Raw genomic sequence first — 12,016 nt, 5'->3', positions numbered from 1 at the left:
CTCTAAGTGGTCGGGCAATCACGTCGCGCGACAGCCTGAGGGGCAGCCCAGGCGACCAATGGGAGCGAGAAGAGGCGTGCCACACCGGACGATTTGGGAGCCAATCGATGAAGCCGTCGGCTGAGCCAATGAGAGAACTCAGCGCCAATGGCTGAGGCGCCTCCGGGGCGGGGGTAGGAACACAAAGGGGTCTGTGGCGAAGCCCGGAGTAGAGGCGAGGCTGCGGGGCATTAGGCCCTGAGGGGCGGAGACTCCTCCCTTCTTGCCTGCAGCCGAAGCGAGGTCGAAAACCTGGGCCTCGCGCCGCGTGGCCGTCTCCGGAACCCCGCCCCCTACGGTCCGCGTCGGCCTCGCGGCGGCCCTCCCGCCCCATCGCTGGTGCCGCAGCGTCCCTAATCTCCCTCTAACGACGCGGCCACCGGCGTCCGCCCCAGACACGCCCACCGCCACGCGGTCGGGCCTCCTAGGTCATCTTTGGGAATCTAATTAGAAAAAGATTAAAGGATGATTTGGCTGGTCATTTGGGGAATTTCATGGAGAAAATCATTCCTTGGAACTATCATAACACTCTCCCTCTCTGTCCCCCTGGCTCCCTTCTACATTTTGTTGGAAGCATCTCAATGTGAGAAAACTCAAGTGGTCAAGACTCGAGCAATGTTACGCACGAATGATAGAGCAGGGACCATTTTTCTCCGTAACAATGAAGCCAAAAGAGTCGTGCAGGGAAAAGGGCTAATCCCCAGAGGAGACTAATAGCCGTTATCTCTAAACTTGTTTCTCACTCTCCGCCCCTACTAGTTTTGTTCCTTGTCCTCACCTTAGTCCAAACCTGTCCCATCCCACAGCCCTTCCCTCCCTACTCTAACCACAGCTTCCAACGCCCCGCCCCTTTTAGGGAGTGGAGAAGGTCACGCAGTGGTCTGCGGGATTTCCAGATACAGTCAAACATCATTTGAATTTTTCAGACCCTATCAACCGAAAATTATTAAGTGAAAACCTACTACGTGCCCAGTACCAAGCTAAATGTCTCAGTGGATCCAAGTTTTGTATTGCGGGATGTGAAGCATACGAATGCTAGGTTCTTTAAGAAAAACATAAAATGATACGAAAATATAAATATAAAATGAATACAAATTTAGGAACAGTCTAGGCAGGACATGGTAAAAGTGAGGCACCTTGAAGCTTAAAATTTATTAACTTCTGGCTTAAGGGTTCTTAACCTATTTTGTGCTTTGTGACAGTTTGGTAAAAGGTATGGAAGGGTTTTAAAATAAAATACATAGCATTACAAATTTTATATTGAAATACAATTAGGAAACATATTTTTAAAACAAATTTGTGACATACTACTCTGTTTTTCTTTATGAACACTAAATGTCAGGATCTTGCGATGAGTCAAATAACTACTGAAATGTTAAAGCAATTAGAAGATATTTCAAGATATCCATAATAAATGTAACGTGAAATAAAAAAATGTCTGTGATTTCTATTGACAATGAAAGGTACTGCTAATTCTACTGTGGTTTGTTGCCTACATTTACAGTAGGGAAAAATGCTGAATTTCAGTTGAACATTAGTGAAAATAAAGATATCTTTTTTTTCATACCAATTGAAAGACTGTCTCTGAATTCCATTCAGAGACTCTTTTAAGTTCATTGGCTACAGGATAAGAAACCCTGGGCTGGATACTGTAATTAAAGCGATTCTATCACCCAATATTTTCCGGGATAATATTTAAAATATTTGACCGATAATATTTAAAATATTTCTGGGATAATATTTAAAATATTTGACATAGTCCTCATAAGTATACTCTACCGTGTCAGACCATATGTCTCGAATTTTTTATTTGAAAAATATAGTCATCTGAGCTTGCATTTCAAAATAAATTGTGTGTGTACTCATAAATTGAATATTCCTCAAATGTTTATGGCATGCTCTCTATAGACAAATCGCTGTGTTAAAAGTAGGGAATATGAAATGAATAAAATACAATATCCATCCTCAAAGAGCTTACATGCGAGCTGACAAGGCAGGCCAAATATACAAATAAACATAATAAAAATGAATTGTTAAGGAGACCTCCAGCTATATCCCTAATCTTCTGAGATAATACAGTGCAACCAAGACATTCCACAACTCTTCCCTGCCACACACCAAACCTGTGGTCTGAGCTGGTATGTCAATGAACGTGCTTTCGCTTCTTGAAACAATTACAGGGCACTGGAATATTCCAATTGAAACTTTGACTTTTACTATTTATGACTTAAAGTGAACAGAGAATGTTTTAAATTTTCAAACCTTCTTACTGGATCCTAGATTCATCTTAGTCATGCTTGTCCCTTAGCCTATTCCTCAGACTCCAAACAAGATTACATCAATTCAGTCTTTTCAAAATGCCTTCACTTGCCACTAACAAGGATAAACCACCTCAACCACAATTCAAAAGCACAGACAGGAGCAAGGGAAAAAGGAAACAATGTAGAAAGGAAGAAAGAGGAGAAAGAAATGGAAAATGAAGAAATACCACGTGTAGAATGTTAGTGGAAAAAAAGGGAACCAACAACCAACCAACTCCTGCTGACATTTAGGTACCAAGAGCCCTCTACTCAGCTTAAATTGAAATCTTCAGTTCTACCTTGAATTGTCTCATCGTCAAATAGAACCATTTATTTTCTTCATCAAACTTTAATAATTTTTATTATTTTAAAGCACTTTGCAAAACGGTGGTGTTCCAATCAAGGTTGACCAGAGCTGAAGGGTGTTTGTCTTTCATTTAAAAAATAAGGTGCCATGTGGCTGACTTACAATAGCTTGTAGTCAACTTATCTTAAGACCTTATCGCTCACCTGCTTTATTGTAATTTTTCTGGCATTTTTTTTCTTTTGAAGATTATTCTTGGGCTGGCTTGTTGAATTCTCTTCTAATTCTGAAATTCATCAAAGCTGTTTTAAAATAGAAAGAAAATGTATTTCCATCTTAGTGGCACACCATTTTAAACAACAATTACTGCCACTTTTGGAGCTCCTACTGTGTCAAGTGTTTTAGAAATACTATTGCTGATCCTTACGTGAAACCTTAAAGGTTAGTAATATTATCAGTATATTGAAGAAACAGGCTCAGAGAGGTTAAAACATTTTTTCGAAGCCACATAGCTGAACCAACTTCACTAAGCTACTTTTCAATTAAAGTCTCAGCATTGGCAGATTCTTCACTTGTAGAGGTACATATTTTTACTAGTCAAAAATTATAATAGTCAATCTGATGAATAAGTTAGAAAATACTACTTAGGATCCAAAGCAAACTGTAATATAAGATAATAACATTTGCTCATGTAGTTTGCAAATTGGCTTCTAAATTAAATTCGAGCTTGTTCTGAGAAATGATATTTCTAAGAACAACACTGTGGCCTCACAAGATTAGAGCACTGGGGAGGAATAGTCTTTTGGGTAGGTCTGATAGAAAAGAAAATGTCTCATAAAGATTTACCTATAATGACTTCATAATACTACTTAACACTTGTCAAGCACTTACCATGTTATCTTACTTAATGCTCACAACAATACATAAGGCAAAGTACCAAAAAGTATCATCTCCCTTTCACAAATGAAGAAACTAAGGCCCAAGTCAGAGCTGAGTCAAACTCTGGTGTAACTCCAAATTCCAATCTCTTAATCATTATGCTGCACAGCCAGAGGAGATGAGTCAAAACCAATAATATTAAACCTCCCTCTTTTTAAGCCTTCACATTTCCGAACTTGATGTTGGTTGTCTCTGAATGTGAAATTCTTTTTGTCCTTAATTTTTTTTTTTCATGAGTTTTCTGTTCTCCTTGGGTTCTGTTAAGGGACTATGGAAAAAGTGAAAAAAGAAAGATAACAAAGTGAGCTCTCCTTTCAACAGCTTTCCACTTCCCCAATCAAACTCAAGAAAGCAAGAGTTAAGTTTCAAGTCTAATTAGGATTGTTAAATCCAATTTAAGGGTGATAAACACTTAGCCTCCTGAAAGAATTTAACACATCATTCTTCCCTTGGAAACAGCAGGATTCCCTGGCGACTCACCACCAGGACTTTGATGCATCTACTCACTGACACTGAACCTTGCAGTCATTTAAAGTCAAATTCTAGGAGACTACTGAACATAATATTTGGTCCATCGAGTTCTAATTATTTTAAGGCTTCCCTCCAGGCAGGCAGAAGAGAGCTATGTGTGGAAAATCGTCTATGGAAGTGTTACTGTAAGCTTTTAACCAAAATCCAGCAGAATTCTAAGGTAAGTATTATTACCCATGTTCAAATATACAAGTTAATATACCATTACACAAATAAGGTTTAACAGATCACGAGTCCTGCTCCCTCAGTATAGCTGATGTGTTTGTTTATAAAAAATAATAAAATGTTAAGGATTGTAAATAGTCTGTGTATATAACTAAATTCTCATTACCCTTAAGCTAAAATATCCATTTGAAGAGGGCACGTGCTCTCTAATTATAATTAATAACAATAATATAATGCCTTGTACTTAGTTTTTCCATTTATAAGGAGTTTCAAATATAGCATCTTCAAATATAGACATCTTTGCTACATTTGGACATCTTGAAATGTGCCACATCCTTGGCCCTGTGACTCTCCTCTCCTAATTCTTCTCTGGGTTCTATAATACGAGGGTCCTCAACCCCCATGCCACAGACCAGTAGCAGTCCGTGGCCTGTTAGGAATCAGGCCGCACAGCAAGAAGTGAGTGGCAGGTGACAAAGCAAGGCTTCATCTGTATTTGCAGCCACTCCCCAGCGCTACCATCACCGTCTCAGCTCCACCTCAGATCATCAGGCATTAGATTCTCATAGGAGCACTAGTCTCTGGTGCCAAAAAGGTTGGGGACCGCTGCTGTAATATTTCCTTTTGGTCCTCTCCTCTGTCCATTGTTACCCATTGGTGGTTCCAGGATTTCATCCTTGACGCTGTTTTCACTTTCTATCAGGACCACCCCTTTACTTGCACAATCTCTACTTCTACCATCTTCATATTAGCTAAGCCTCTTTCTTTATCGGCAGCCCCACTTTTGATCCTAAGCTCTGCACTCATATTTCCGACTACTTGCTGGGTATATGAATATATGTTTGGATGTAATGGATTCTTCAAACCCAACAACTAGTCTCTAAAAATAGTTTTTGTCTCCCAAAAACTATTTGCCCCTTTCCTCACTGAGCTCTACCCAAACCTACTGCCTAGGGGTTATTCCTCCAGTATGCCAACTGCTGCCTCAGCACTCTTATATTTGCTCTTCAGGAAATTAAGTACTTAGAAATTAAGTACTTTCCCCCACATATCCTGATTACTTTCAGAACTTGTCTCTAATGTCACCTCTTAAGAGAGGCTTTCTTTAACAACTCTTTCTAAAATAGGAGCTCCCCTTTACCCCCCCTTCCCTTATTCCATTTTTTTTCACTGCACTTGTTACCACCTGACATTATAATACATCTTTGTTTATGGTCCATCCCCTCCCCAATCAGAATATAAGTTCAACAAGGGTAGAGCCTTCATCTCATTCAGTCCTACACTCATTGCTGAGTACATAAGCTCCTGTTCAACAAAATCTTGTTAAATGATTGAATTAACTTTTAACCTTTATACCCAACCCATACTCTTCCTCTTTGTGGATTCTGGCTCCATTCATAGCATACTCATGCATCCAACAAAATCACTCACCGCAGAAATTTGGATTTCATAGGTTCTGACTCCTTATCATAAATCATTCATGGAAATGTTTGATAGTATACCTGGAACCATGTCTGGAACAAGAGTACAGATGGAGGCCAGCCCCCTTCTTTTCCTGTTTTGGCTCTGTCCCATTCCAGAAAGGCCCTCACATCCACATGCATGACTGCCCCACCTGCAGGTCCGAGCTCTGTCCATCCTCCCAAACCTAAGGCCTATGGGTACACATACGTAGGTTGGTATACTCTCAAGAGAACGAACCTGAGGAAGAGGCTCAAAAGTGGGCTGTTTGGGCAAAGAATTCCAAAGTTCTGGATACTGGGAATTTGTGATCCGGAAGGAGAACAGGAAATGTGAGCTCTGGATGGGCATGTCTCCTTGGCCCCGTGTGGAAAAGCACAACTGGAGTAAGGCCAGATCAGAGCTTCGAAAGAGCAGGTCTCAGGGAGGAGGCCCCATTACTCTGATCTAAGGGTAGTTATTGCCTGGGCTAAAACCTGAACTCCAAGATAGTGGATGTAACTAAACAGAAATGAAGTTCAGAAAGCATGCTTCTTCCTTGCCTTGCCTAAAAATCAAAGATTTAAATCTTATGACTCAAGAGCTATCAATGTAGAGATTTAGAAAAGGAAATCTTGGGTAAAAATTCTATCAGAAAACTAGACTTTATCAAAATTTAAAACTTTGGTTCTTTGAAAGGGACTATTAAGAGAATGAAAATACAAGCCAAAGACTTAGGGGAAATATTTGCAAATCATATATCTGATATAGAACTTATATCCAAAATATAGAAAAGACTCTCAAAATTCAATAAAAACAAGGGATCTAAAACTTTCATTAGATTCTCAAAGGAATCTTATCCTCTCCAAAATGTTAACAACCATTGGCTAATGTGCTTGGCTTGAAGGATTTGGAGATTGACCGGAGTCCAAACTTAGAGCAGGGAGCTTAAAATCCTGCCCAAGCTCCCCATATTAACAGCCTGCTTTGCAACATGTCTCCAAAATTGCATAGAAAAAAAAAAATCTATTCCTAGGTAACCCTCCAAAGATGACAATGACTCATCAAGTACAGGGGCAGGAGTCTTTATTACGGCTTTACCTTGGTGGGTAGTGGTGAATCTCACTACATCTGGGAACCTTCTTCCTCTGACATAAGGCCCCACCACATACCCTATGACAGAATTTCTACAGTTCTTTTATGAATAGCTGATATGGTCATCAGCCCTGCTGAAGGGAATGAAGTTTATTTTCCTCTCATTTACTCAAGAAATATCTACTGCCTGCCTACGCTGTTAAACATTTACTAGGGCTTAAAGATACACAGATGAGCAAGACACAGTGACTTTTTCAAGGATGTCAAAGTCTGATGGAGGAGATGAAAAAGTAAACAGGCAATAGCAAAACAGGGATAAAGAGCTTTAATTGGAATAAACCCAGGGAACACTGAAAAGAACACTTGATCCAGTCTGGTGGGAAGGGAAAGGTTAACTGAGAACAAATTAGGTATGAGACCTGAAGGATGAGGAGGAGTTGGCCAGAAGAGTAGAGAGAAAGAGATGCAGTTCAGAGAGTGTTGCAAGTGCAGAGAACAGAAGCTGAGGAGAGCAGCAGAGGCCACATCATGGATGGCTTCCTCATAAATCACACTGAAGGAATTTCATTGTATGCTGCTGGTGATAGCAAGCATGAGAAGGTTTTAGACAGAAAAGTGGTGACAAGGGATTCGCCCTTCGGAAAGATCATTCCAGCTGCAGCAAGGGAGAACAGACTAAAAGGGGTTGAAAATAGAAATGAGGAGATTCATTAGGAGGTTGTTTCTGTAAGGAAGATGTGGCCTGGTAATGGTCTGAATAATTGCAACTAATATTTTGAGCCCCATTATCTCATTTAATCTTTGCGACTCTATAAGGTGATGGGAAACCCAAGGAGCAGAAAAGCTAAGTAATTTACCCGAGGTCACATGGTAGATGGTGGGAGTAGGGCAACGTAGGCGCACTTGAGAAATATTTAGGAGGTGGTAAGGTCATGTCTGGATGACTAATTATTCAACTAATGTTATTGATTTGGGGAGGGTGGCTAAAGGAGCAGGAGTTGTCAAGTATGATATGCAAGTTTCTAGCTTGGATAACTAGGCAATGACTGAGTTAGGAAATACAGAAGCAGGTGGGGACTGGTGGAAGGAAGTGGTATGTTCAGTTTGGGGGTTAATTTTAAGGTGCCTGGGTAATTTCCGAGTGGAGATGTCTACAAGGCAGCTAGCTTCAGGGGCCAGTGTGAAACTCAGAGAGAATTTGATGTCATCAGCCTCAATCTCTCCCAGAAGGAAAAATAAAACCACCTTTGGAGAAGCTGAAAATGATACAAACTTTGAACATGAAGCATTTAGGAAAAGAGATAATGAGATTAACTGCTAGACAATTTTAGGTTGTTACAGGGTAATTTTCTCCTATTAATTTTATTCAATTGTTTTCACTAATGGTCTTTTATCTTGGTGTCCTACGGAGCAGCCCAAATTGGCTACTGTACTGCAGAGGTGGGTATCTAACCAATGCTTCAGAGCCCATTTTTCCTAGGGCACTGGAACTCCTTTTTGGATAACACTAATTTTTGAAACACTAGGGAAGCACTTAAGAAATTATCATTTCAGTGCACCCAGTGGGGTCCTAATGTCCTTGAAGCAGAGCCCTAATAGACGCTAGCCTCCTAGAGAACAGCGCCAGAAAGAAACCTGCTTCATTATAATAATGGTGAAATATTAACATTTCAAATACTCTTAGAGGAGAGGTTCTGGGTGAATTTCTCCAGGCGGACTGGCATTTTCCTTACCAGAAATTAAAAATGCTAAACATGTAGAATGAAGAGAGTTTTTAAAAATGTTTTTAAAAGGTTTCTTTTCCAAGTCTTGACTATAGGGTTAATTCAAGTTTTTCCCCCATATTTGCATTTTTGTCCCCTTTAAATTACTTCCACTTCCTACTTTTGTTTAGATTGGCCCTCCGTTTGAAAAGTTTTCATAAGAGAAAATTACTTGTAAGCAATTTGAAAATTGTGGCCACACCCTGGTAACGCATAATCACTGCCTTAGGCAGACTGTGCAACTCTGTCATGAATAGAGAGCTTTGACTGTTTCTAAGAGGTATCTCTGTTCTGGAATCCCAATACTGGTTCAGTAGAAATTGTTTTAGTATTTTTGATACCCACAAATATCTCCTTAAAGCAACAAGGCCTCCTTTCATTTTTCTTTTTGGATGTGGGTTTTGCTTCCCCCTCCTCCCCTTTCTCCAAAACTAATGAGTCACTCATACCAAATATTTCCATGTTGCTTTGCCACCAGCTGAATCTTCATAGGAATCTGTCTAGGTTTTTGCAATTTCTCAAAATATGGCAATATCTGTGAAGACAATGTACCCTCAGATTTCCATAAGAGCATCTGTACAAATGAATGAATGTAAAGACAACTGTGCCTAATTTTAATGAATCTGAGGACAAGCGATTTTATGAATCAGTGATGGATTACTAAAATAATTCTCAGGTTTTTGATTTTTAAAAATTATACTTTTAATTATAGAATATTGTTAGAATAATACAGATGTAGATAAGACACTAGGATAACTGTGACCAATACCATAAGGAAAACTGCTCTACATACGCATTTGTTCATTCACTCTCCACAACCAAGGAAAACAGGCACAAAGTGTTCAGGATATGTGCAGAAGTAGCCAGAGTCTTGGGAGCAGAAGGCATGCAAGAAGCATTAGCAAAGAGAGTCCGATGTATAACTTCTACACAAAGTTCAACACAGCAAATGGACAGCAACTGGCAGAAAGAGGAGACAGAGCTGGTCCGGCCCTTGCCCTTTTAACTTCCCAGCTGGAGTGTATGTATGGAGAGATGGCTGGGGCACTTAGAAGCCAAAAGCAGCAGCAGGAACAGGTTAAGGTGGGGCAGGAGAGTAAGGAATAAAAAGGGGGTAAAATACAGTTAGGTCATGGAGATGTTGTCTTCTATGGCCATTCCAAAGCTGATGCTCATAGTGACTCACAGAAACAAGAGAACTTCGATATTCATTAAAACCATCAGCAACACTGATACAGGAATAGACATATTTGAATTTTAGTCACCAAGAACATGTCAGTCATTCAACAATTAAAATATGAATACCCAGTCTGCTAGGTTCTGTATACAACAAAAAAACATGCTCCCTGTCCTAGTTTATATTGAAATAGGAGTGGCAACAGAAAGCTCCTTGGTAGAGTGTTTTTTCATTTTGTTACTTTCAATGTGTCATTTGCAAGGGATGCAGTCCCTCACAGCTGTGGGTCATAACTCACTACAATACACTATCCAAGAGAGACCACTGGTTCCTTTTATACCAAGTCTCAAAGAGCTATGGCCAAAGTATTTTTCAAATGTTACAGCACTCACAATAAAGCACAGTAGAAATAACTTGGGGCACACTGGAAAAAAAAATTCCTTACTTCAGTCCCATCTCCTAGGCTGGTCGATTCCCTCCCACTCCCACCCCCAAATGCTTGGATAAGCACCAATATTTAGGATATTCTTTAATTCCTGTTTGGGCTGAGATAAGGACACTACTGGGCTTACTCTGGGTCAACTCTTATTTTAACCACTTATATCTGTAGGCTGAGAGAATGAAAATACATTCCTATCTAGGTTTAATTCCTTATGACTAGCCCAAAGAGAAGATATTCAGTCTGAGAACAGGACAATCAACCTATCTGTCCAGTCATTACCTCTCACAATTGACTGATACATACATAAACAAGTAAGTGCTTAGTTCAGTACAAAGACAGATCTTATAGGAGAGTGAACACTAGAGCACTAGTGTTTAAATTTTTTTTTTTTATAAAGAATGAAAAAAAGGACATTCCTCACATTGGAGTTATGTCTGTAGTTCTGTCACAAGATCAACATCACCCCAAAACATGCTAATTCTGTGTGAATTCAGTTTCTATTGGAAAAACCACAGGAATACACATTTTACTATACATACACATGCCCTTATGCAAGCTAAGAGAAACACTGGGATGTGGCCCTTATCAAATCCTAGAGTTAGCAGTATAGGAAGAATTGATCTGAAAGGATAGAAGGGAAAGAACACAGAAATGACTCGTGTTCCTTGAGAAGGAGCTCTGTGCTTCCTTCCCCAAGGTCAATTCCACTTGCACCTTACACTCCACCATCACTTATGGTCCTATCTTTCCTTGAAGATTTTAATATTCCCTACAGTGATCCTCAAAGAAAATAAATTCTGATTAATGGCAATAACAACAGTGGGCATCACTTGCTAAAGTCACCATCCTTGGTGAGTCCTTGGTCCCCACACATGTGTTTCATTTTTTCTTTCAATCTGTATCTTCGGTTAGCTTTCACAAAGATGCAAGATTCTAAAAAGTTAATTAGAAACAATGAGGAGAAAAAGTATGATCATTGCCTTCATTGTGCAGAATCCAGCTCTCAGGAAGTCAGAAAGATACAAATGCATGAGCAACTCAAGGAAAAAGCCCTTTGAAGGGGGAAGATGTGTGTGCCCAACTACTGTAGTGAGTGAATAAGTGTGGCAATTCAGGCAGTCTCTGGTTATCTTTTTCCAAAGCAGTTGTGACCACCATATTACAGTCCAACATTTCCCCTAGCAGTTTTTTCGGCCAAGGATGGGAGAAATAACTTCTAAAAATTATACTCCGTTTCCAGGCCTGAGCATTCACCAGCATTTATCCCCTAGTCTTCAGATTTCCAGTTACTTGCGGGGATGATTTCGATGAAGTAATTGAGTGAACAAAAATCACTATTTGGGGGAGGGGATAACATTCCCTAAGCTGTGGGTCACAATTTCAAATACCTTGTTTTCTTTGATGTTCCAAAGTGTGGCCCACAACAAGGAAATTTGGTACAGTATAAGAAGCTGTCTTGAGAGAGCTCTTTGATATCAAATAAAATTGTACCTTCAAATGAACCGTTTCTCAGTCATAATTATAGGACTTAGTCGGTGTGAACTCTCTTATGTTTAATAAGAGCTGAGCTCCGGCTGAAACTCTTCTCACATTCAGTACATTCATAAGGCTTCTCTCCTGTATGAACTCTTTGATGTGTAATGAGGTTAGAGCTCTGGGTGAAACCTTTTCCACACTGCACACACTCATAAGGCTTCTCTCCTGTGTGGGTTCTCTGGTGTTTAATTAGATCTGACCTTTCACCAAAGCTTCGCCAACATTCGTTGCACTCATAGGGCTTCTCTCCAGTGTGAATTTTCTGGTGTGTGATGAGATGAGAGC

General features: G+C 39.9%; 1 protein-coding gene across 4 annotated transcripts in view; it reads right to left on the bottom strand.

Annotated features, from left to right (window-relative positions):
* Nucleotides 1-9,253: 9,253 nt before the first annotated feature.
* The window catches only part of ZNF436 (zinc finger protein 436), an 8,972-nt gene continuing 6,209 nt past the window's right edge, over nucleotides 9,254-12,016 (bottom strand). For all 4 annotated transcript variants that reach the window (XM_025041429.1, XM_025041430.1, XM_025041427.1 and 1 more), the window contains one exon: nucleotides 9,254-12,016. This exon is cut by the window's right edge and continues 1,011 nt beyond it. In XM_025041429.1, coding sequence (XP_024897197.1) covers nucleotides 11,724-12,016 — 293 coding nt within the window. In that variant the 3' untranslated portion in view covers nucleotides 9,254-11,723.

Source organism: Pteropus alecto, unplaced genomic scaffold (assembly GCF_000325575.1).
Source record: "Pteropus alecto unplaced genomic scaffold, ASM32557v1 scaffold39, whole genome shotgun sequence".
Lineage (NCBI taxonomy): Eukaryota > Metazoa > Chordata > Mammalia > Chiroptera > Pteropodidae > Pteropus > Pteropus alecto.
Note: the sequence above shows the minus strand (reverse complement) of the source record. Positions and strands in the feature narration are given on the sequence as shown.